Source organism: Paroedura picta, chromosome 5 (assembly GCF_049243985.1).
Source record: "Paroedura picta isolate Pp20150507F chromosome 5, Ppicta_v3.0, whole genome shotgun sequence".
In the NCBI taxonomy this organism is placed as follows: Eukaryota; Metazoa; Chordata; class Lepidosauria; order Squamata; family Gekkonidae; genus Paroedura; species Paroedura picta.
The window spans coordinates 42,861,686-42,888,254 of record NC_135373.1 but is presented as its reverse complement, the minus strand read 5'-3'; the positions used below and the strand labels follow the sequence as shown (position 1 = coordinate 42,888,254).

The following is a 26,569-nucleotide window of genomic DNA, read 5'->3' as shown; positions in this document are numbered from 1 at the left end:
AATCAGTACTACTTCCAAGTCAGATATTTCCCCATCCCATGCAGTGACATTTGATTTTGCCTGGATGCAGAACTTCATATGGGTCTCTGATGGAATTCATTCTGTTAATTTGAAACCAGCTTTCAAGATACTATTTTGATTTTGATTCCTTTTTGTCAGCAAGCCCTGCCAGCTCTGTGCCAAAAAAGTTTCCCTCCAACCCTTCACCTCTTTCAAAATAGAATGTGATTCCAGGCTTAGAATCCTGGTTACTTGGAAGGAACTGCATTTTAAAAATTATGTACACCATATGCAGCTTACAACAGCATTCTCTTTTCCTCTGTTTTATTCTTGTGAAGCAGGTTACAACTGGCCCAAAGTCAGCTTCCACGGCAGGGTCAGGATTCAAACTCAGATCTCCCAGAACCTAGTCCAACACACCATGCCCTATATCAGGGGTAGTCAAACTGCGGCCCTCCAGATGTCCATGGACTCCAGTTCCCAGGAGCACCTGCCAGCATTCGCTGGCAGGGGCTCCTGGGAATTGGAGTCCATGGACATCTGGAGGGCCGCAGTTTGACTACCCCTGCCCTATATAATGGGTAGGCAGTGTGACTTTCTCACTGGGGTGATAGGGTTGCCAACCTCAAGGTGGGGCCTGGTATTGTCCTGAAATTACAACTGTTCTCCAGACTACAGAGAGTAGTTCCCCTGGAGAAAATGGCTACTTTGGGGAATAGAGCACCTTGCTAATATCCCTCCCTTCTCCAAACTTGACCTTCCCTGAGACTCCAATCTCCACAAATTTCCCAACCTGGAGCTGGCAACATTCCAGTTTGTACAGAGTACAGTTTGTACATTCAAAACCCACAACAAACCATATTCACGCCAGGGCTGGATTAAGATACTTGGCTGGCCTGGACCAAGTACAGCCTTCCCCTCTGGGGCTTGCCCTGAAGGTAATCGAATCCAAACCCAGCCCACGCAGAATTGCCACAGGGCTTGGCTCAGCTCTCCCCAGCGGTGGCCCAGGCCCAGGAGAGGATGCCAGCTCCCTCATGTACTGCGGGTGTCTGCCCACGAGCAGATTCCCTGCAGTGCTTCAAGCACCTTACTTCATTTCCTGCCCTAAGTTTTTGATGGGCATCTTGGCAGGAGAACCAGCCCTGGTCCCTGCCCATTCTGGCGTAATGTTATTTCAGGCTGACCTCTGAAAGCAGCTAGAGTGTAATGTCAGAAGGTAGTTGGCTCTCCTCTCCTCCAAATCTGCCCAAAAGGCTGCACCAGGAGCCAAAATGTTCCTTTTGCTGGAATTCTCTTTGGGAATGAATCCCAAGGAATGTGCCTCCCCTTCACCTGGCTACCTTTGCCTGATTGTTTACCTCGCAGCCACCTCTTTCTCTGAAGGCAGGGGGAAAGGAGATTTCGGACAGCCTTTAAAAGAAGGAGGAGGGAAAGAGGGAGCCAGCCTTTGAAAAGGAGGCATTGCAAAAGCCCCAGTTTCGACATCAGAGGCAAAGCAAACCCCTTTACAGAGCTAATTGCTTGTTGGGGGATAGGGTTGCCAGCTCTGGACTGGAAAATACTTGCAGATTTTGGGGGTGGAGCATGGGGAGGGCTTTGGAATAGAAGGACCTCCGCAGGGATATGATGCCACCCTCCAAAGCAGCTGTTTTCCTGCACAGGTGGCCAAATGGTGGTTCTCCAGATGACCATGAACTACAATTCCCATGAGTCCCTGCAAGCAGGGACTCGTGGGAATTGTAGACCATGGACATCTGGAGACCCACTATTTGGCCTCCCCTGGACCATCAGGGGAACCGGTTGTGGTAGTCTGGAGATCAATTGTAATAGTGGGTGATTTGCAGGAGCCACCTGGAGTGTGGCAACCCTACTGGGAGAGGAAGCCTGCAAAGAGCTCAGGTTTGCAGAAGCAATGGCATAGAAGGGAAAAGCCAAACTCAGCCAACAGAGATGTGGCATCAGAGGGAAACATCCCATCAAAGGTGGTTTGGAGAACCCTGGGGAAAACTAGGGGAAAAGGATTAGGCAACGTGTGTGACTGCACTCTGCTCACAGTACCAAGCCCAGGAGCCCACTTGAAAGTGCCACCCGGGATTTCCAAGGATTCCTGGCTTGGATAATGATTCTTGCCATCCTGTGGTGCAAGATCCAGAAGTCTTCCAACCAAAATGCCTCAACTCATCCTGTTGGGAGCTCTGAAGCGGTGGTCCCCAACCACCGGGCCGTGGCTCCCTCTCCCCGCCCCCCCTGCAATAAGAAACTTCCCAGGCCGCAAGCAAATCAGCCGCAAAAGCAGAAGTGCTGCGCATGGCCGTTTGTGGCTGCGCATGACCCAAACATGCATGCGCGGACCTGCCACGCATGCACGGCATGCACAGCTGCGCAATCGCCCACCCCAACACTGCCGGTCCGCAGCCTTGGAAAGGTTGTGGACCACTGCTCTGAAGAACAAGAGTTGGTTCTTCTATGCCACTTTTCACTACCCAAAGGAGTCTCAGGGAGGCTTACTCCCTCTCTCATGGTGAGGTAGGTGGGGCTGAGAGAGCTCTGAGAGAACTGAAGCTGGCCCAAGGTCACCCAACTGGCTCTATGCGCAGGAGTGGAGAATCCAACCCACTTTTCCAGATCAGAGGCCACACTGTTAACCACTATCCCACACTGTTGGAAGAAACAGGCCAGAGAAAGAGGTGCTGCCTATCACCTTCCACAGGATAAAGCTTCCCCAGGCAAACATCCCAAGATATCATTTTGCCAAATATGTGCTGCAGAAGTGAGAGTGTTGGCCTGGGTTGCTATGCAACGCCCTTAGGTGACTTTGGCCTAACTATTCTCCCTCAAAGTTGTTGTGAGGACAAAATGGAGAAGGGGAAGAACCACATTCACCACCTTCAGCTCCCTGGCAGGACCCAGAAATGCCCTAAAAATGTAAATAAAACTTGTTGGTGTGTCCTGATCTGCCCTTATTTGCTTGCTGCCCTCTTGATTAGGCTGTGGAGAGCATTGATCGAGCATTGTGCGGAAACTGCCCTCTGAGAGGCGAGGGAGGTGGCTCTTTCTAATTGTTTGTTTGGATCTGTGGGGCTCTCAGATGTGCTCTGACACCTTGGGAAGCGGACCGCCACTGGCTCTTCAGAAATCTCGGACTCTTTAAAATAACCGATCCCTTTCTTTCTTTCTTTCCCTCTCTGGCGCACACTTTGTGCTTTTTTACAGGAAGAGGCTATTACAGCGCTGACATTTCTCTAATCACTAACATCAAGGTGCGGAGCTGCGGTGCATCCTGGGAATGCGGAGGAGAGCAAAGGGAGCAGAGAACAAAATGGGAAAGCTTTCTGGGTCAGCAGGAGGGAGCTCAGAGGTTGGGGGAAAGGCTTTGAAAGGGACCCAGCCCCTGGAGGCAGAAGGCTTATTGGATGGCGGAAATTTGAGCCCAGCTCTGCAAACTGGGGTGCTCTGGCCTTCCATTCCATCCTCCTCCCAGGACTCAGGAGGGCTCAGTTCTTGCCCCAAGGCAGGGACTTATTCCTAGCAGCACCCTTCAGTATAAAAGGCAGGCTTGCAAGGTATTTCTTTATGCCCTGACAGGGCAGGCTCCCGGCACAAAAGCCTGCGCAGAATGTCTCTGGATGCTGTTTCTTCTCTCTCTGTTTGGCTGATTCTCACCCCCCCTCAAACAAGACTGTAGGCTGCAGACTTATTAACAACTAGGCAGATGCCCGTTATTATGAGCTGAGTCAACTTCTGCGTGGAAAAAAGGTCATGTCAGGTAGCCAGGATTTCCAGAGCAGTGTGGGATTCCTGTCGGTGGATGCTGAGTTGGAACACCCAGGATCAGGGAAGGGCAGAAGCGTGTCCCCTCCGTCGGACAGGTGGGTCCCTGTGGATTGGTCTGATGGGAGCACCTCTTTCATCAAACGGGAGAGACTCCTTGCATCAGGGGAAAGCCCACCAATCACAGAACAGGGTTGCAGCCCAGAGTCAGCCAATGCTTATTCATTTATTGAAATATCTAAATTACTAGAAATTAAGCTCGCTGTACATAAAATGCAGCGGACGCTAGCTGCCCTCCTGGCAGGGCCCCGGGCCACCCAGCTGCCCCTGCTCCCCAGGACCCTGGCCTCGACGCAGGGAAAGAAGCAGGGCCAGCGTGCCTCCCCCCGCCCCTCTTCCACCCAAGGCCACCTCTTTCCCGTCCCTGAAGGCTCCCCCTGCCCCACTCCCACCTCACCTCCCGGCTTCGGGGCCAGGGAAGTAGCCATGAAGCCCTCTCCCCCCTCCTCCCAGGCCAGTTTCCCGGGGCCTCTGGGACTACCTTGCCTCTCGGCAGCCAGCACGGGAATGGCTACCGTGGGGCGAAGGTGTCCCAGGTTCAGGGTTGGGCGGGTTGGGAGGTGCTTGTGCCTCCCAGTTGGTCAGTCCAGGGCCAGGGGCCAATCGTTGGCCCTCTCCATCCTGGACAGCACCCACCCCCGAAGCCCTTACTGTTTTATTTATACCGCTCCCGCGGAGCGGTTTAAAGATATTTTATTTTCTATGTAATTTATGTTGCTGCGAGGCACCCCGAGTCTCTGCAGAGAGGGTGGCAAGTAAATGGAACAATAAATAAATCATGTGAACTTTTCCTGGGAATGAATGGCGACCACTGATTTACATGGGATAAAATACAAGGGTGCTCCTGGCGAAGCCACGCCCTGTTCCTGGTGACCGGAAATCAGGCTTGCATTTAGCAGGCATAGTCCTGCCGGCCTAAGCATCATTTGATTTCTACTTCTCAGTTGCAACACACTGTGATAGAAATCTCTGTCACTTCGGCATTTCTCCATATATTCACCTCAACCTCTCTCTGTCCAGCAGCTGACATTGTTCTCCTCTCCCCCTTTTGACCCTCACAACATTCCTATTTGGCAGGTTAGGCTGGGAGCGTGTGACTGGCTAAAGGCCAACCAGTGAGTTTCTGTGGTAGAGGATTTGAACCCAGCTCTCCCAGATTCTAGTCCGACACTCTAACCCAGGGATTCCTAACCAGGGATCCAGGGAACCCTGAGGTTATATGAGACCCCCCCCCCCCAAGTTACACAGTCTTTCCCGGAAGTTCGGCTGGGCACTGACATCAGTGGAACCCAGCTCCCCTGTTGCCCCACAGGCCTAGTCTCTTTCTCCACAAAGGAACTGGTGAATGATTGATCGCTTGATTGGCTGGCTCCTGCATCTTTCTTCTGTGCCGACTGCTCTGAATGGGCAGGCTTCCAGGGTTCCTCCATGGTCAAAAGTTGAAAAAGGCCACTGTACTCTCTAAACTAGCGATCCCCAACCTGTGGGCTGCGGACCACATGTGGTCCGTCGACTAATTGGAGGTGGTCCGCGAAGGATGCCTTCTCCCCCCCGGCCCTTTACTTCATCCCCCCCGGCCCTTTACAACACACTTCGGGTGTCATTGTCTCCCATCACTCCCAGATGGGACTATCTCGTTGCAGAGAAACAAGCTCAGGGTTCCCATTGATTTGTCATTGTCATGAGTTAAAATTTCCATGAAAATAAAATGTTCCTTATGTTCATTGTTGTGGCGTGTCTGTATCTTATTTTGAAGGGATGTTTAAACATTACCATAGGGATCAGAGAGTGTTAGGGCAGTGGTTGAGAGTAGAGGAGTAAACTAACCCCCCCCACCGGGCCTCAGTAAAATTGTCAAGCATTGAGTGGTCCCCGGTGATAAAAAGGTTGGGGACCACTGCTCTAAACCACCCTGCCCCTCACTGGCTCTGTCTGTCTTCCCCTCTGGGGCTTGCCCTGCAGGTGGTTGAAACCTAGCCAAGTTTTTCAGAAATCTTGGACTCTTTAAAACTTGTAGCGTTCTCTCTTTCTTTCCCTCGCGTGGAGTTTGGCAAGGATGTTCCCATAGTCTGTCTGTCTGTCTCCTTGTTCTTCTTAGGGCTGTAAAGCACTGGGTGGCAGAAGGTGGTGGGCAGAGGATACCATGGTGAACTCAATGATGGGCCACCTGCCTAGGGTTTCATTTTATTAGAGAAATCAAACTGGACCAGGTTATGGAGGACAAAATGCTTGCCATTATAACGTGTGGGCTGGAGAGAGGTGGGCCAATTTTGTTTCTGCAAAGATTATAATATGGATCAGCTCAATGTATCCCCCCATATAATTCACCCCATAGGATCCCTCTTGGTATTCAGGTCTGTTCCTTGTGCAATCAGCTGCTAAGTTCATGTCAGCCATGATAGCATTTCTGGGTTCAGGACTCGACTCTTAACAGCAGAACTGAATCATGGGCACAGGAGAAAGATCCTGAAGCAAGAAGATCTTTGGGGGAGAGATCTAAGCTTGTTGCTGCTTGTGGCGACCCTGGCTTCATGAATGGTAGATGAAAACATTCATTCATTCATTCATTCATTCATTCATTCATTCATTCATTCATTCATTCATTCATTCATTCATTCATTCATTCAGTCACAGACCAGGATATAAACATTAGACATAGTATAACATTAAGATTTTAAAACATGGTGGGGGCTGAAGAGAATAAAATTAGTCATTGTAAAAAAAACAAAGGTGTTTGGTTTCTTCCCGGCAGGATTAAATCGTGTAGGCACAAAATTTTGCTGCCTGTAGAGAGACTTGAGGCTTTGTCACCCATGAGAAGCTTATGTTTGGTAGAACCTCCCTTTCAAAAATGGGCGGATTAGATTGTTATGAACGGTGGTATATAGGGGGCAACGAAAGAAGATGTGTTCCATAGATTCCGCCTCCATTAGTGGGCAGGGGCACAATCTGAGACTGGTATTCTTTTTTAAGATGGTCGGACTTCTTGCTAATGTTAGCTCCTTTGAAAACTATCCTACCCCAATCTGCTGTGCTGCACCCTTTCATCTACAGCCTTCCACATTGGGTGACCCAGGCTCAGTCCACACGCACTGGATGAAGCACTGCCAAAGCACTTTAGAAGCAGGTTTTCCTGTTCTGCACATGGCAACCCAGCTGCAAAAGCATAGTAAAACCGCATTATCCAGTGTGTGTGTGGAATGAGTCCTAGGCACTGACCATTTATTCGTTTACTTCATTTAGAGTCTACCTTCTTCAGTGATACTCAAGGAGGATTACAAAATATATTCTGAAAAATTAATTGCACAGCCCTCTCCTCTTTCTGCTCCGATGGGGACCCAAATTGATTTACAGCAACCCTGTGAGGTAGGTTAGGCTGAGAGTGAGAGAGAGAGAGAGAGAGAGAGAGAGAGAGAGAGAGAGAGAGATTGGTCCAAGGTCACCTGATGAGCTTCCATAGCAAAATTTGAGCCTGGGTCCCCCTTACTTTGACACTCTAACCCGTACAAGTTCCTGCTGGTGTAGGGAAGTGGCTTATTATAGGCCAGGACTTAGAGAAGTCAACAGATCATAAATAAAGACACAAAGGCTGGTATTCTACAGCTGTATAGCCTCTACCCACCTCCTTACCTGAAGATAATGGTAGGACCGGTCCTTGGCTTTTGCCTCTTGTAGCATCAAGGCTTTCTCCTGGCCTCCTCCAGAGCTGGGATAGGCTTCCCGTGCCTGGCTGACTGTCATGGTGTGCCACGAACTCCTCTTGAGAGTCTGACCATCCAGGGACATGGACATCCCGGCACAGGCCAAGCACTTCCCCTCCCCACCTCCACCCTTCAGACTCTTCAAGGTCAAGTCTCTGAAGGCACTTTCTGGAGCGTCCACACAGTACTGGGTCGCCTGGTCAACGGCGTGTTGCCTCCCGGACACCATGTAGCTGCTGTCACTGTCCAAGTTGTCGTCCGAGCTCCACCAGCCCATCATCTTGTTCCGGTGGCGGGAAGAGGAGGAGGAGGAGTCGAGCTTGCGGTCTTTGCTTTTGCTGTGCTTGCCATGACGCGACTGGCGGTGGTGGTGGTGCGGGTGGTGGTGGTGGTACGCCCCGTCGCCACCCCGGCCTTCCATCTTGGTGCCGTTGTACTCCCGTTTGGACGGGGCTTCCAGGGAATGCGACTTGGCAAAGAGTTTCTGGACCGAGTGGACGAGGTGTCGGATGCGGCTGGGGCTCTCGCTGCGTGGCTGCTCCGTGCTGCTGGCGCGCTGGTACTGCAGGGTGTGGAAGCCGTCGTGGTGGAGGGGCAGCTGCTTCTCGAACTGGTCGAGGAGCGTGGGGGGCAGCCGGTTGATCTTGCTGGAAGGGTGGGCGGCCGCCATGCACTCGTCGCAGGAGTCGTACTGCTGCGGTGTGTGGTGCATTCTCGGGAAGGTGCTGCTGCTGCTGGCGGCCGACAGAGGTTCCGTTAGGCTGAGCGGCGGATCGCCGGAGCTCCGGGACGGGCAATAGTGGTCCAAGGAACACGGCTCGCTGGGGCTGAGAAGGTATGGCTGGCGAGGTTCCTGGTTATGGTGGATGTATTCCATTGGCTGGTCGCAGGCCTCGGGGATGCAGCGGCAAGGGTGTTCCCGTGACTGGCTGCGCTCCCCATGGTAGCTCTTCATGGTGTCATAACCATGTGCGTGGCCTCCTCATCTTGCCGTCTTGGGGGGAGGGGTGGCGCCGGGAGGAAACGCAGCACCTGCAGAACACCAGGGAGAACAGACAAGTGTCACGAAAATGCTACGTCAGGACGCCGCCATCTCTGGAGATCACCATCTCTCCGTGGCCATTTTGGTCGGTGCCCTTTATAGATAGTTCTTTTAACATTGTATTATAATTGGATATCATATTTCTAACTTGCCCTTCCCCAAAGGTCCAGGGCGTGTCACAACATAACAAAATACAGACATCTACAAATTCTACAAAAACTTATTATACGCAACTATTAAATTTAAAATAACTTTAAAAACAGTTTCCCTAAAATTGCAAAAAACTACTGTTCTGGATGATACATCTTACTGTAAGAGAGTGGAGGTGGGCTATAGGAGAGATTTTATTTCTCAGGTGGAAATTAACTGGATGGAGGCCAGCTGAAATACTGGTCTTACTCTACTCTAGGCTTCAACCATCGGCCTTGCAGAACAGCTCCGTCTTACAGGTCACTGTTTAAGACCATTCAGGCCCTGACTTTGCTAGGCAGAGCATTCCACCAAACTGTGGCTAGGACCAAAAAACCCTAGGCTCTGACTGAGGCCACTCAATTCCCTGGGGCAAGGGAGCCTGAGCTCAATCTAAGAGTCCTTTGGGGTCAAGGCAGTCCTGTAGATACAATGGTCCCACAGTGTCTAGGGCTTTAATGGTCACCGGTGGAAAATAACTGCTTCTCAGGGGTGCCGGCCCACAGGTGGGACCTGGGAATCCTCTGGTTTTACAGTTCATGTCCAAGTAACAGAGATTCCTTTCCCTAGAGAAAATGGCTGATTTGGAGGGTGGTCTCCATAGCGGTATACTCCATTGATGTCTCACTCTGCCCCAAATCCTGCCCACTCCCGGCTCCACCACCAAAGTCTCCAGGCATTTCCCAACCCCAAGCTGGCAACCCTAGTGCTTCTGGAGCTCACAGCTCAGTCTTCATCAATGGATCCAGTCTGGTTTCCCACTCCGTCCTGCCCCAGACATCTCTTCACCATAACCCTCATCCCATATGTTTTTTGTCCAACAGGATCCCAGGAACCCTTGGGAAACATTTTTGGATGGTCAAAAGGGACACCTCCATCTTTTCTGATGACTGGCTGGATGCAGCCCGTGACCTCCAGTAGTTGATGGCTACCCACTAGTGGACACACCTCATGCAACTGGTTGGGAAGAGGGGTTGCCAGCTCCAGCGCAGAAAATCCCTGGAGACTGGAGGGCCGTGCCTGAGAAGTGATAGTGTGGTGATGGGAAGGAGATCAGAGATGATGTAATGCTGTAGAGTCTACCCTCCAAAGCTGCCCTTCCATCTAGGGCAGGGGTAGTCAAACTGCGGCCTTCCAGATGTCTATGGACTACGATTCCCATGAGTCCATGGACTACAATTCCCAGATGTCCATGGACTACAATACCCACGAGCCCCTGCCAGCGAATGCTGGCAGCGGCTCACGGGAATTGTAGTCCATGGACATCTGGAGAGCTGCATTTTGACTACCCCTGATCTAGGGAAATGGATCACTGTTGCCCAGATATTTGTTGCGATTCCAGGAGAACTCCAGGTCGCACATGGAAACTGGTAACCCGAGAGCTGAAAAGGTGCAGTTTGGTGGCTGGAAACGAGAGACTGAGATGTGGCGGCTGGCTGGAGAGAGCCCTGAACAGGCTGCATGCTGTTGGCTTTGGGGAGAATTGACGCTGCTTTAAAGACTAGCATTGTCTGGGTGCCTGTCGGCTTCTGTGCTTGTCAATGAGCAAATATTACAAAAGCGACATAAGTCTCCGCTTATCGCAAGCTATCTTATCACAAGGAAACTGACCCTGTAAGAGGTTCCCTATCCGCTCTGATGCAGCCAGGGCTGGCTAGCGGACAGCTGAGTTGCGTCCTAATCGGAGCAGTTTAGGTGAATCCTGATGGGGGACCAGTGCTGGAAACCTGCCTTGCCGTTCGCTCAGCAACCATGAAGATCAGCCAGCCGCGGAGGATCCAAGAAGAAGGTAGATTCCGGGACTGTTTCTCCAGCTCGTTTGCTTTCACAACTCATCTGTTAGGACAAAACAAATCCTGAAATGTCGCACCCACCCTCTCCTTGCCTGAGTGAACAGAAAGGAACAAGCTGACCTCAAGGCTCAAAACGAGTTTAATATCCTTTTTAAAACGGCCAGAGCCAGAACGAGCCCCAGATGAACTGCTCGTTTTCGGAGAAGAAATCCTTCCTCAGTGGCTACATGTGAAGCAAAGTGAACATCAAGTCCTGTACATAAATACAGAATACAAATAAATGCTAATAATGATAAAAACTGCATACCTTGAATGTGTAATTTATGAGCCAATTGATTCGGATCTACCATCATGTAAACAAATGTAATTCCATCTTATATGCCAACTGCATACTTAATATATATGTCCTTCTGCTAATTACCTTAAAGGGAACCCAACAAAAAATTCGACAAACTGGAAACAACCTTACAAGTTGTAGAAGGAAAATGGGCTTCAGAAGGGTTGGTTCCAGTTTCTCAAATTTTTTGTTAGGTTCACTTTAAGGTAATTACCAGAAGGACACAGGCTAGAGACATTTAACCATGATCAGTCTCAAACACCCTGGGGACCATTGTAGACAGAGTCCCCGATTCCCTTGCACTGTGAAAGCAATTGTGCCCCTATGAGCTAGGTGATATTTGTAGGGGAGTCGAGATATATCTGCAATATTTATATTTTTGACAGTTGACATGTAGCCACTGAGAAAGAATTTCTTCTCTGAAAGCAAACAGTTCACCTGGGGCTTGTTCTGGCACAGGTCATTTAAAAAAGTCTATTAAACTTATTTTGAGCCTTGAAGTCAGCTTGTTCCTTTCCTTGCTGTCCATGCAGGCAAGGAGAGGGCGGGTGGGCCATTTCGGGATGTGTTTTGTCCTAACACACAAGTTGTGAAAGCAAAAGCGCTGGAGAAACAATCCGGGAATCTACCTTCTTCTTGGATTCTCCGCGGTCGAAATGAGACGGCGGAGAAGGCAAGGGCTTTGCGTTGAGCGGGGACGTCCATTCTCATCTTCAGCCTACCTGTGGCAACTTCAATCAAACCAGCCCTGCTGGAGAAGTATTTATAGACATTCCCTTGAAATCTCCTGAAACTCTTGACTGCTAGTCAAAAGCCGCTGCTATTCAGCATCGGAGCCAGGCACAAAAGAAGCCAGGATGGAAAGCAAGCAAAGAAAATGAGACATGATAGACGAGATCTTGGCCTATTGTGATCCTTCTAAGAGGCACTTTACGCAATTGGATGAATCAAGAGGGAATTTTTCTTGGTCCTGGACTGATCCATTTCCAAATGCCAGAGAGGAAGGTGCATATGTGAATATCACCCTAGGGATGCCGGTCCCCAGGTGGGATCTGAGGATCTCCTGGAATTACAGGTCAATCTTTAGACTAAAGAGATCAGGTCCCCTGGAGAAAATGGCTATTTTGGAAGCTGGACTCCATAGCATTCTATTTCACCAAGGTTCCTCCTCACCCCAAATCCCACCCAGTCCTGGCTCTACCCCCAAAAGTCTCCAGTATTTTCCAACTCAGAGCTGGCAACCTTATCTGCCTTCCTTCCAGAACCTAGGACACTGAAAAATATCATTTTAGGAAGAAAGGCACTCTTTTCTTATTACTGCACATCTCCCACAGCTGAGGCCTGGTATTAGAAACCCACCCCAGAGCTTGGCTTTGATTTGTGGACCCTAAACTAAATATGAGCAGACAGTAGGATGTGGCAGTAAAGAAGGCTAATGCTGTTTTGGACTGTTTTGGATATTGGTCAGACCGCACCTGAGTACTCTATGAAGTTCTGAAAGGCTCACATCAAAAAGGATGTGGAGAAAATTGAGAGGGTGAAGAGGAGAGCAATGAGGACGATTTGGGGCCTGGGGACCAAGCCTGATGAGGAAAGGCTTCTATGCTTAGAGAAGAGAAGGATGAGAGGGGGCCTGATGGCTCTCTTTAAGTATCTGATAGGTTGTCACTTGGAGGAGGGCAGGGGGTGGTTCCTGTTGGCAGCAGAGGGTACAATCCACAGTAATGGCGGTATGTAGTATGTAGAACGATACTGGCTAGATATCAAGAATTCTTTTTCCCCAAAGAGTAGTTCAGAAGTGGGAGAGAACGACCAGTACACAGCTAAGCTGGAATTTAAATGTGGGTCTCTTTTGTGGCAATAGGTATTAAACACAATGGGTATTAAACTTTTGGTTTTACTAATTCTGACCATTAGGAAGAAAAGATCACAGTGAAGTCTGGTGGATCTTGGTAAAAGCCAGGGCTAACTATAGGGTGGAGCTAATGTTGAACATGGTAGATTACAGGCGGAGCTAAATTGTGGGTGGAGCTAGGAGGTAGGCAGAACTAGTGGCTAGTGGGTAGATTTAGAGTAGAAGCAGGTGGACTGTTGGATTTGGCAAATTGTTGATGGTCTCAGGGCAGGAGTGTAGCCAGGGCAGAAATTGGAGTATAGGATGCATTATAGGGGCAGAGCAGATTATTTACTGTGCTGTAGGTGGAACCAGATTGGAATTTGACATTGCTGTCTGGATCCAGGCCATACACTGGACAGTCATGGTTGCCAATCCATACAAATCTCTCCCATGGAGACCTCAAGTGGCTTACAATACCATTCTCACCCTCCTCCAATTTCTCCTTGCAATAACCTTTGAGGAAGGTTAGGCTGGGAGAGAGACCCAGCAACTCCCCCTCTCCAGAGCAGGGATTCAAACTGGGGTCTCCCTGATCCTAGTCTGGCACTCTAACCACTCCACCACAGTTACCTGGCAACCCCACCAGGATTTCTGACCTCTAACGTGAATAACCCTTGATGTAATTGAAAAAAGAGTCCAGTGGCAACTTTAAGAACCACAAAGTTTTATTCAAGGTGCAAGCTTTTGTGTGACCACAAAAACTTACACCTTGGATAGAAATTCGCTGGTCTTAAAGGTGTCTCTGGACTCCAACTATGTTCTGGTACTTTAGACCACCACGGCTATCCACCCGAATCTACCTGGATGGAATTGTGTGTTAGTGTCCCCCCTGCGATAAAACTCTACAGTGGGAATCGGGAAGAAAAGAAATCACCATTAAGCGACAGCAAACTTAAAAAAAATGTTATCACTTCTTTTTGCCTTTTAGAAACCTATACATGATTCATTTTTAGTTGCTCATAAAAAAGAAGGCCAGAATAAACGGATGAATGAAAACAGGAGATGAAAAGGAAGGAGGGGGGGGGGGGGGAAGAGAGAGAAGCATTGCATGCTTAGAAGAAAAGGCAGAAGGTCACTCCATGCCTGGAGTAGATTTATTGGGGCTTCACTCGTCCAGGCTCTTGCAAGCCACAAATCACACCTCAATTATTCATAAATACGAAACCGCAGGTTAAAAACAGAAGGGGCAGCAAATGCGGAACATGCACCCTTGAATTGGCAAGATGCTGGCCTTGTCTGTTAAATGAGAAGCTGGTCCGTGAGTTATTCACAGAATTGGGAATAAAACCCCAGTCTGGGGATGTGAGAACTTCCACATAAATGTATCTGTGGAGGACAAAATCATTTAAAGCTAGAAGAACATTTTTTTTTTTTTTGTTCTAGGGAAGAATCTTCAGCAACGTTTCTGTGTGTATCTTGGGGGGCGGGCGGGGAGGAGAACAACAAAGCCATAGGGTTGCCGATCTCCAACTAAACCACAGCATGGTACATGTAGCCAGTGTGATTTTGTTTTGTTTTGTTAATAAGCACAATCATCTCAGGTCCTTCTTTCAAAATGTTCTAGTCATCACATGTAAGGTGACCCTATCCTGGGGACCAAGCCCTGTGAGGAAAGACTAGAGAAGAGGAACTTGAGAGGGGACATGATTGTTCTCTTTAAGTATTTGAAAGGTTGTCACTTGGAGGAGGGCAGGGAGCAGTTCCTGTTGGTAACATAGGACCTGCAGGAATAGGTTTAAACTACATGTAGAACCGTGCTGGTTAGATATCAGAAAAAAAAATTCACAGTCAAAGTAGTTCGGCAGTGAAATCGGCTGCCTAAGGAGGTAGAGAGCTCCCCTACACCGACGGTCTTCAAGCAGCAGCTGGACAGTTACTTATCATGGATGCCTTGGGCTAACCGTGCATTGAACAAGGGGATGGACTAGATCAGGGGGATGGATTAGATGGCCTGTAGGACCCGTCCAACTCTATGACCTTATTTTGCCCTCCCAGCAAAACCATGTGGTAGGTTAAATGAGAGCGAGTTACTTGCCCAAGGTCACCCAGGCAGCTTCATAAATGGTGATGTGAGGTCTGGCCTCCAGCACTGAATTCGACACTACCCCCACCCCATCTCTCCCACATGGTATCAGGCTCAGAAGGGCAGTGGATGCCTTTGTTGAGATCTTGCCAGGTCTCCAAGGATTCTGACACCAGCTAGGAGGAGCCAGGAACCGCCATCTTGGCTGTCACCTGCTTCAGGGTTTCTACTGATTGGGGGCAGCAGTGCAAAACAAGACCTGTGGTATTATCTGGCACCGTGTTTTCGAGTCCTGAGCAACAATTCTGGGAACTCAGCCTCCTCCAGATGAACACTGGGACATAGACACTACGGATTCTCACAACCAACTTTATTTGTGGGCAAATTACACACGAGTAGGGTCATGGATGTGTGACCTGGCTGAGTCACACATTCACACAGGGATTGAGAGCCAGCTTGGGGCAGTGGTTAAGAGTGGTGGCCTCTAATCTGGAGAATAGGGTTTGATTCCCTGCTCCTCCACATGCAGCCTTCTGGGTGACTCTGGGCTAGATACAGAGCTGTTATCACAGAGCAGTTCTGTCAGAGCTCTCTCAGCCACACCTACCTCACAGGGTGCCTGTTGTGGGGAGAGGTAGGGAAAGCGATAGTAAGCCGCTTTGAGACTCCTTCGGGCAGTGAAAAGTACGGTATAAAACCATCTCTTCTTCTTTAAAGACTTCTCTGTTGCTCTAAACTCCACACAGCCCCAAACACAGCAAGGGGGAAGGGGGAGCATCAGGCTTCCCACCCAGGTCATTTTGGCCAGTGGAAACGGCTGTGGAGGAAGGGGAAAAGAGGCCTCCCATGGGCATTTCTGCTGGCAAAAACAGTGCAGGAGAGAAATCTGAAGTTCTTTCCCCCATGCAGCATTTCTGTCTGCACAAAATGACACAGGTGTTTTTAAAGGTTTGAATATGTGAATGAGGGTTGGGTTCGGCACCCATGATCCAACTCATGTCAAATGCAATGTGCATTTTAGCCTCTAAAATATCAATTCAAAATACAGTCAAACAAAAGTGTAACGAGGTCAGGATTACTTCTTGAGGACCCCGCCCCCCTCCTTATTTTAAACATTACCGCATTGCTGGTTTTATTCTGGCTGCTGTATGTTATGCTTTTTTAAAAAGTCTTTTAAAAAAAGTACTGGCTATTTTGGTTAAAGACATCCCTTTTTAAAAGGCCAGCTGTGCCACCATATGCTCCCAAGAGTTGAAAATATAGTTTGGCAGCAGCAGAGTGTGAAATGGTACACTGCGCATTGCCTGGCACCTGTGTGCAGGGATTTATGCACATGATGCTAGACATGCATCCTCTTGCAGCTTCAGAGATGTAAAGACTCAAGAAAGAGAACTGGATCCTACAGAATCATAAGTGTTATCACTTTACACCAATAGCATTTAAATAGAACATCTTTAGAAGGGGAATAGGAGGGTGATTTACTAGGGAAAGAGTCCAGGAAATGAGAAAAAAGATGGCTGGAATATTTGGGAATTTTGGAGCATTCCCTCTGATCAGGACAGGAATTTTTTTTCACAGTCATTCAGCAGTAGAATCGGCTGCCTAAGGAAGATATGAGCTCCCTCCTAACTGTTGGTCTTCAAGCAGCAGCTGGACAGATTCTTATAATGGATGTTTTAGGCTGATGCTGCATTGAACGGGGCTGGACTAGGCGGCCATTCAAATCTATGATTCTATGTTCACGTAGGCTACTCCTCTCTGTCTCACTGCCTTTGGCTTGGATCCTGAGGATCTATATCACTAGTTGAGATGCTTTCTTTTTAATAAGTCAGCAAGTTCTTCGAAAACAGCAGCTCTTTATTAACAACTCCTACTCCTACAAAGGCAATATATACATTTCAGGCATCCCGCCGGGAGCTCTGATTGGCCCTTAACGGGAGAGCTTGATTGGCCCTTAACTGGGCCCTTGGATTGGTCCATTATTATCATTTAGTCCAATTTATGATTGGTTGGCCTTCAAGCCGTCGTTTGCATATAGAGTGGATTGCCCACATACATAGCACTTTGGGCGGAAGGAGCCAGTGGAAAGCTCTTTCCGCTGGAACTGAAGCACCTCTGCTAGTGGACCCAACCCCTTGCCTCTACTTCTGTTCTCCCGACAATGTTCGTCCCCTGATACCCTCCTGGAAAGTGAGAGCAGTCAGGCCGGCGAGCTGCCTTGCCAGATCAGCCGGATGGGAAGGATTTGTTCTAACCTCACCGGGACCTTTTCAGAAAGCTGCATTTCAGTAAGGAAATAGTACATTCGCTCATGTAGCTTGACTAATTAACAGGCGTCGTTAGCAATCTTGTTAGCATTTTAAGCGAGGGCACCACAGGGTATCTGGTGCTGCTATTACAGGGCTCTGGGAAGGTAGATTGTAGCAGGGACAAAGGTTAGTGCAGAATTGTGCCTCCTTTGGGAGTGGAAAACTAAGAGGGCGAGGAACCAGTTTTTAAGGTCTCAAGGGCTGGGGACTCAGTAACGCCATTTACATTGAGGTTTCAGATGTAGAAAGCACTGGTACAACAACCCTGAATGGTAGGCAGTATTACTACCATTCACATATGGGCAGAGGCTTAGCTAATGCCTCCTAGTGAATTGAAAGGCAGGGGTCAAAGCAGGCAGTTGTTCAGCTCATGCTTTTAGGCAGTATGCCACAACCATGCTCCTATTTCAGGTTAAATTTTGCTTTTCCCAACGTGGAAAGCAGAACGCTTACACTCTCCCCAAAATCTGGTGCTTCAATTTGTGAAATCTGGGAGCTCTTGGCATGTGTGAGAGAAGGAAAAATCATCCTAAAACTAAAGTCAATATACAAATTACTGCTGTGTCATAACCTGAGGTATTTTCTTTAAAAACGTAGGTGTTTCCCCACATTTTGGGCTTCAAGAGCTGGTTCTGAAGGGTGAGCCAATATGAAGAAGAAGAAGAAGAGTTGGTTTTTATATGCCGCTTTTCCCCACCCAAAGAGGCTCAAAGCGGCTTACAGTCGCCTTCCCATTCCTCTCCCTACAACAGACACCCTGTGGGGTAGGTGAGGCTGAGAGAGCCCTGATATCACTGCCCAGTCAGAACAGTATTATCAGTGCCATGGCGAGCCCAAGGTCACCCAGCTGGTTGCATGTGGGGGAGCGCAGAATCAAACCTGGCATGCCAGATTAGAAGTCCGCACTCCTAACCACTACACCAAACTGGCTCTCTGAGACAAGCCTTTCAGAAAAGTCTTCATAAGAAATGAGAGAATACCTTCCTTCCACTTTTTTTTGAGGGGGGGGGTGTTGTGAAAGGGCTGTGAAAGTCATCATTTTAGTGATCCCTGATTATTTGGGATTGCTCTATGAGTTTTGTATAGGGAGAAACACCTTAGCTCTAAATGGACTTCATTTATCGGTGAGATGGTATTTATTGTTGAGATGGTAATCTTGCCATCCTGTGTTTTTATGTTTTTATTCTGTCGTGAACCGCCACGAGCCAGCTGGTCCAGGTGTTGGTGGTATAGAGATTTAATAATAAATAAATAAATAAAACCGGCTCTTAGTCATTTCAGCAGACCGTTCCATCTGATTGACTACATGGACTGTAACGTCTCTCAGGGATCACTTGAAGAGGAATGGAAGGAGGAGAAAACAGCTACTGCAGGGAATTGCTAAGTTTTGGGTGGGGGTTGTCCCTGTGAGATCACTACTTTTGAGCAGTAAAGCAATCCTTGAAGATATTTGCTCAGCATTATCCACTGGTGTATGCAAGAATATCATTTATTGACTAAGATAACTGACTTGAGGTCTGTGACAGTCCTAAACTATGACAGATTAATCATACTTTCGTATTACGTGATATCTGCTCAGTCCCATTGTTTACCAATGCAGATTGTTAGCTGAGCTCTCAAGAGAGGAGAGACCCAGTAAACGACACATGTATGTGTAAACCAGCCCTAAGGCACTTTGATCCTAAGCTAAACATCATGCACTTTACAGTCATACACAGATACTAGGAGTAGGAGCTGAGGAAACAAGCACATCTAAGGACACATTTTATATCAGCAAAACTTAACCACAGAAAACAGGACCTCAAAAACGCAATTGTGTTTCAACATTTAATTTTTTTTTATTGTGCAACTTGTTTTGTCCATGTCAGGTCAAGGATATTTTGCACCCCTCAGCTCTAAAAGGGTGCTTTTTTACTTCCAAGCATATTGAAAGTAAACTCCTTTACGATGCAAACTGCTTGAAATGCTTTTTCACCCTTCGACCATCCTTCTCTGGCCACACCCCTTCTTCCTTTCCCAACCTCCTTCCCCTTGGTCCGTCCCCCCCTCTGCTTTCTGACCCACAGTTTTAAAAAATGTGGAAAATTAGCCATAGTGCATTAATGTATGGCTAAGTGCTATTCTTTCTTTTTTACGCCTGTATGTGCAATACTGAGTAGAGACATTATTTTAAAGGGAATCATTATCGACCCTTCAGCAATTCTGTTAGATTCACTCATTTTAATCATTTCTGTGAAACCTTTTAGCCTGTGCCGCCCCCTCCCTTTTCTTGCTGATGCCACTCACGTTCCCAAAAGCTTCCTTCCCTAATATGAAGGTAAGGTTCCACTCCTATCATTCTGCCAGTTAGCAAATTTCCTACTCAACACACAGAACACATTTCTGTCCCCCACTTGCCTTTTCCCATTTTTGCTTGCAGTATTCCCATTCACCCAGGACTACCTTCACTGCCTCCTTGGCTCAGTATGATTAGTATAAAGTTTGCAATACTACAATAATTTAAATCCTTACCAATTGGAAATGTTACTTTGGTGAACATGACATAAAAAAATTAATTGCAAGGGATCACGTATCGTTTCATGTATCGTTGACTAGTTTTAATGTAAACCGCCCTGAGCCTTCGGGGAGGGCGGTATATAAATCTAAATAAATAAAATAAAATAAATAAATAAATCAGTGGGTTACACAAAAGGGTGTAGGATGATGCATGACCAGTAGACATGTTGCAGTGGTCCTCCCCCCCACTTCCGATTGGCCAATAACAAATTGGAAAGTCGCCTTATGGCCATCATCAGGCCCATCCTAGTGGGTGGAGGGGTTGCTTGAGCATGCACTAAAAAACAGAAGGGGGGGGAACTGCCCTCCAATTTTTGAAATGGAAAAAAAATAGATTAGCACAACCTGATACAAACAGAGTAACAAAAGATTTAGAAGAAGACTACAGGAAAACTGTGGAGGTGAAGAGCATTTGATTCAAAGCTGACTTCAAAACTTGAACACACAGAAGATCTGGAGAAAGGTAAATATCAGGAGGAGGAGGAGGAGGAAGAGGATTGGTTCTTATATGCCGCTTTTCTCTACCAGAAGGAGTCTCAAAGCAGCTTACAATCGCCTTCCCTTTCCTCTCCCCACAACAGACACCCTGTGAGGTGGGTGAGGCTGAGAGAGCCCTGATATCACTGCTCAGTCAGAACAGCTTTATCAGGGCCGTGGCGAGCCCAAGGTCACCCAGCTGGCTGCATGTGGGGGAGTGCGGAATCGAACCTGGCATGCCAGATTAGAAGTCCGCACTCATAATCACTACACCAAGCTGGCTCTCCAACCTGGAGGAGAATCACTAACCACTACAACAAGCTGGCTCTTGAGAAAGGTAAATATTCTTCAACATTATATTCAATATTGTCCAATGTTCAACATCTGGTGAATTCTGCCCTCAGATCCCGAGTGTGAAATTTTGCCTCAACATTTCAACACTTTAGACCTTTTCATTCTCTCCCAATAGTTTGGGGAGACCTTCAAGGAAAGCCAGGCTGGGATGCAGAGGCAGGCAATGGCGAACCCTCTTGGAACATTTCTTGCCATGCCTTGAAAAGCCTGTGAAAGTCTTTTGACCGTGGAAGAGCCCCTGAAATATTTTTCAGGCTTCGAGAAGCCCTGGAACCGGGCCGGAAGTGAGGTCAGCAAGCCATGCCTCTCTGCCATGCTTGAGGAGGACTGGGGGAGGGGGGAGAGAAAAGAGTCAGTTTGAGGCAGAAATAGGCACCCCAGGTTCTGCCCCATTTCCAGGTCCACGGCAGTGGCCAGATCTCTGCTTTCACAGCAGTGCTGGGAACAGTTTGTGGTCAAGTCCATTAAGCTAGGTTACAGGGGAAAGACCAGGAGCCCCTTGGGAGCTCTCCCAGAGTCCCTGGGCTCCAGGGAGCTTTGATTGGTGTTCCCCGCCCTCTGGGGTCACCGTAAATCATCTGTGACTTGCCTGCACTTTCCTCCACTATCAGCCGGAGACCTCACGCGCTATCAGACGCCAGATACTAAATATCAGTTACAGTATCAGCATGCCAATCCTTAAGCGGTGTTCAATACTGAAATGTAATTATAGGAGGATGCCAGATACAGATAGGAGGCATTCTGCGACTGATTGCGTGGAGAGTATTCCATGCAACCCCTTGCAGAGGACAATTTGTCAGAGGAAATTTGTTTTCTGCACGACAAGAAAACACAAGAAGAGCCTTGCTGAATCAGACCAGTGGTCCACCTAGTCCAGCTTCCTGTTTCACAGACTGGCTAACCAGTGGCCCTGGAGAGCCAACAAACGAGGCTAATCTTTTCCCTGGACAGGGCCTGCTGGCACTAATATTCAGAGGGTGACGACAGGTTCTCTTTTGAGAGCCATCTTGCTGTGGTGGTTAAGAGCCTCTAATCTGAGAACCAGAGTTGATTCCCTACTCCTCCACATGCAGCCAGCTAGGTGACTTTGGGCCAGTTGCAGTTCTCTCAGAGCTCTCTCAGTCTCACCTACCTCACAGGGTGTCTGGAGAGAACGGTAAGCAGCTTTGAAACTCCTTTGGGTCGTAAAAAGTGGGGTACAAAACCCAGCTCTTCTTCTTTAGCTACCACAGCCAGTAGCTCTTGAAGTACCTCTCCTCCATGAATCTGTATATTCCCCTTCTAAAGTCATCCATGCCTTTGGCCATCTCTTATGTCCCGCACTTAAACAACTCAATGAGTAAAGAAGGCCAAATACTTCTGTACACATCTGGATTTGCTGCCAGTGGGCCTAGTGATGGAAACGCTGCCCACATAGCTAGGCAGCAGGAGACAGATGTTCACCGTCCTCCTTGAACAAGCAGAATTGCAGGGGCCATTTCCTTGCAGGACAAATTTATAGCCGAATGGGCCCCTGGGAGCGCTACAAGGGAACAAGCTTTCCAGCTCTGGGCGTGGATGGAGGAGAGGCTGTCACTTGCCAGAAGAACGAGGCACAGCCGGGTGCCAGGAGGTGAAAGATCTGCCGCTCCAGGTCATGCTTTGCTGTCTGGCCCTCAGCCAGGCCCAGGATTTGCATTGTACTTGACACAACAGAGCTGCGGGGAGCAGAATTATGGGATGGGACTGCTAGCCCAGGGTTTGAGAACAACTTCCAGAAGATCTCCCTCTGTATGGAACGTTCTGCTCCACTGTGATGTTTATCCCACGGCTTGTGCTTTCTAATGGCAGATGCCATTCACAATAAGGGATGGCTGCATGGTGGTGGAGAGTTCGGTCAAGTCTCAGCTGACCTATGGTGACCCGGCAGGCTTTTAAAGGCCAGAGACCAAAAGAAGAGGGTTGCCACCGTCTGCCTCTGTCTCTCTCCTCCAAGTACAAACCAGGGCTGATGCTGCTTATTTTCCAAGGTCTGACAAGATGGGGCTGGCTTGGGCCCTCCCGTTCCACGCATGTTGGAGGCGGCACTTTTAGTGCACTTGCAAAGTAGAATTTCCTGTCCCGCACAGGCAAAGCTAGCTGCAAAAGCACATTGGAAATGGATTATCCAGTGTGTACACTTTTGGCGTGCTTTTGCAGCTGGGACCAAAACAGGAAAATCCACTTTGGAAGTGCACTGAAGGTGCCTTATCCAGTCTGGGGCTGCCCTCTTTTCCCTGTCGCCTGTCTTAGGAAATGCAGCCCAAGCCAGAAGCCCTGTACTCGCATTATTTCAACTCCAGACGCACATTGCTGTGAATATGTATAATGTTCTTCATGCACGAAATCATGTTTGTTTGTAACAAAGAGTCAGTGTGTATTCACTTGCAAAATAAAAACAGGGATTAATACCTGGGTGAATGTGTCGTTTCAATTTCACGTTCACCTGTACATGGGTTGAATGTAAAGCAACAATTTCTTAAATGCATACAAGACAAAAATCATGTTTGTACAGTACATTAAGAGACCTACGCAATTCACCATCTGGTGTGACTTCAGCAACGTGTGACTTTCCTGTGCGCATTCGGGTTCCGTGCATATGAGCAGAGCTCTGGTTTTCCAATCCTGTGCAAGTTTACTCAGAAGTAAGCCCCATTTTTCAATCACACATTCCCAGGTTGCATCTTTTCTGGAGATAATGGTCTAATTCACCCTTTTCTAACTTTTTGACTATGGAGGAGCCCTGAAAATTTTTTTTCAGGCTTCGAGGAGCCCTGTTAGTGATGTCAGCTGGCTATGCCTCCCTGCCACACCCTCTGGAAGTGACATGTCACCAGAAGTGACTTCACCACCCATGTTAACAGGCAGACTCAAGGACGACTGAGTGGGGGAGAGGCAGGAAAAGGATTAAGTCACAAGTAGGCATGCAGGAGAAGAGCCTAATGCTGGGAGCGATTGAGGGCAAAAGAAGAAGGGGACGACAGAGAATGAGGTGGCTGGATGGAGTCACTGCTTCAGTGCTTCAGGAATGGCTTCAGGAATGGTAGAGGACAGGAAGGCCTGGAGAATCATTGTCCATTGGGTTGCGATGGGTCGGACACGACTTAGCACCTAACAACAACAACAGGCATGCAGGTGCATAAACCATGAGAGAGCTCACACTCAGGAGAAGGAGCAATGGAAGGGTCCAGATCCCTAACGTGGTGGAGTCCATTAAGGCAGAAGGGTAAAGACCGTAGACCCTCTCCAGAACTAAGACAAATAGTCTACTGATTGATTACACCAGTCAAATATTTTTCCTGGATCTTCTGATTAATTGTTTTGCAAAGAGCTGGCTTCTTGTTAAGTACAGCGGTCCCTCCACGATGTCTGCCGCTCCTGCAACACGAGGGCTGCACTAAAGGGCGTGAAAGGCTTTGAGTGCTTTAAAAGTGCTGTGTCAATTCAACCGATTATTGTTTACCTCCCATTGCTAGTCAAAGCAAAGTTGAACGGGGAAGAAATCCATCCGCTGGTATTAAAGGGCGGGGCGGACAACCCAGACGACTCAGTCATACCCAAACCCTTCACTACAGCTTTAAACACTGCAAGCGCTCCAGGATTTCTTTTTTTTTATAAATTAAAAGTCACAACAGTTAACCAAGCCTGTCATTATACAGTGTGCTGGCTTTTGTGCAGGCAAATTAGATGGAATAAACAAAGTCAGGCCCAGAGACTGCGAGGGTGAGGGAGCTTTGCAATTTTCTCATAAAGACGCTGGCACTCAGCTGTCAGGCCCCCGAGACCTGTGAGTTGGCGGAGACTTCTAGGGAGTCTCGTTAGGGAAGGCAAGCAGGAACTGCGGGGCAGGATGAGATGAGGGGGGCAGGACCAGGAGTGTGTGTGTGGTGGTGTGTGTGCATGTGCGTGCGTGGGGGGAAATAACATCCCAGATGACTATTTCTTGGGCTCCAAAGCGGTACAGGGGGTTGGGTTCTGTTCTCTGTTAACATCCTTGAAATAAGCAGGCGCTGTGCAAGAATAGGGTACAGTATAACTGAGGATATGCAATTAATTTGTATAATGGATTTGGTTATAAGAACACCTTAGTAGCAATATAATTAGCAATGTTACTAGCAATGCATCTCTATCATCTTTCTGTCTATATATAGAAGAAGAAGACGACGAAGAAGAATGCCACTTTTCTCTACCTGAAGGAGGCTCAAAACGGCTTACAGTCACCTTCCCTTTCCTCTCCTCACAACCAGTGAGGTGGGTGAGGCTGAGAGAGCCCTGATGTCACTGCTCTGTCAGAACAGCTTTCTCAGTGGCATGGCGAGCCCAAGGTCACCTAGCTGGCTGCATGTGGGGGAGTGCAGAATCGAACCCAGCATGTCAGATTAGAAGTCTGCACTCCTAACCACTACACCAAACTGGCTCTAAATGTCTTCTAGGGCAGCGATCCCCAACCTTTTGATGGTCGGGGACCACCTCTGGGGGTGGGGAAGAGCCGGTGACCTGGGCGCCGCGCATGCGCGTTAATGCCTCCTGGTGGTGAAAACACGCATGTGTGGAGCTGCTGCGCATGCACGTTTTCGCCACCAGGGGCGCTAACGCACATGCACGGCAGCTCCGCGCATGCGCGTTTGTGTCCGCCAGCGTGCCGGCAGCCGCACCTGCCTCTTCCCCCCCTCTAGCAGCAAGAAGCTAGCCAGGCCGTGAGCGAAGGCAGGCGTGGCCACTGGTGGCCCGTTACCAAGGCCTTTGCGGCCCGGGGACTAGGGGTTGACGACCCCCATTCTAGGGCATAGAAGACATTTCCTTGCATTGGAAGTTACAGCCTTTGGCATGCATCTGCTATGAAGTTGTCTACTAGTTTTTTAATTTTTAAATTTTTAATTAATTTAAAAAACCCCACCAAAGATCTTAACCCTGACGGTGGCCTGACCCAGCAACGCAAGGGTATAATGGCCATTTTCACCAGTTGAATTGATCTCTATTGCCTAGAGAGCAGTTGTAATTTCGGGAGACCTCCAGCAGCCACCTGGAGGTTAGCAACGTTATGTGTAGCTCTGTTGAGGACTGTCCTGTCCTCCTAAATTCAGGACGTCCCCATGTTACACACAGGTGGCAGGGAGGAAATCACACAATTCCCCTTACCTAGCTGGTCAAAACAGGAGGAGCGGTGAGGTAATTTATGGTGCCTTTTCCTCTACTGTGTCGCAGCCCACGGAATAGTTCTGGGAGAATATCACAGCAATCCCCAAATGTCAGATTTCCACAGAAGCCTTTCTGTTTTTACTTAGTGCTCCAGCAAAAGAATCAATATTTTAAAACCACATGAAAAATTCATTTCCCTCTTAATGTTGGCAGTTGACAACTGAGGGGGAAAAGGAAAGAGCCTCCACCTTGGATTTAAGGCTTACTGAAGTATGAAGCAATTTCCCCCCTTTGCGTAAGATGCAATCGAGGGATGCAGGCGTCCCCTAGGAAATCTCCATATTTTTGTGAGCCTTTAAGCAAAAAATTACTATGAAGGCATGGAGGGTGAGGTCAGAGTGCAGTGGCGCTCCTCCTCCTGCAGGTGACAGAGAGCCATATTTATCATTATTTTTGTTTTTATGTCCGATCAAGTCACACAATCAACTTCTGGTGACCCCAGCAAGGGGCTTTCAAGGCAAGTGAGAAGGAGAGGTGGTTTGACATGGACGTCTTCCTGCATGGCCTTTCCCACCTTCCTGAAACATTGGGAACAGGGCTCCCAAGAGCCAATGTGGCAAGTGAAATAGCCACATGTAGTTCTTGAGCCACAGCTGCTTCTCTCAGCCTCTGTGTCAGCCAGTTTCCGGTGGATAGCCATGTTGGTCTGCAGCAGAAGCTTCAAGTATAGAAGAGCCTTAAAGACCAACAAGATTTCCAGGGTAGAAGCTTTGGGGATTCAAAGCTCCCTTTATCTGATCCAAGCAGGAATGGAGATGTCCTGAGCCCTTGTACCTGAGCCAGAAGGAGGAAGACAGGGTTGTCCGGTGGCTGGAGAGCTCCCATTATTACAATTGCTCT

At 48.4% G+C, this 26,569-nt stretch overlaps 1 protein-coding gene across 7 annotated transcripts in view; it reads right to left on the bottom strand.

The window, feature by feature from the left end:
- Positions 1-26,569, bottom strand: part of DLGAP3 (DLG associated protein 3) — a 243,927-nt gene that overhangs the window by 57,021 nt on the left and 160,337 nt on the right. For all 7 annotated transcript variants that reach the window (XR_013231011.1, XR_013231010.1, XM_077337514.1 and 4 more), the window contains one exon: positions 7,465-8,567. Coding sequence is in view for 5 of the 7 variants with exons in the window: in XM_077337514.1 (XP_077193629.1) it covers positions 7,465-8,490 (1,026 nt within the window). In the remaining 2 variants the exon portion in view is untranslated. The remainder of the gene's footprint in view (positions 1-7,464; positions 8,568-26,569) is intronic.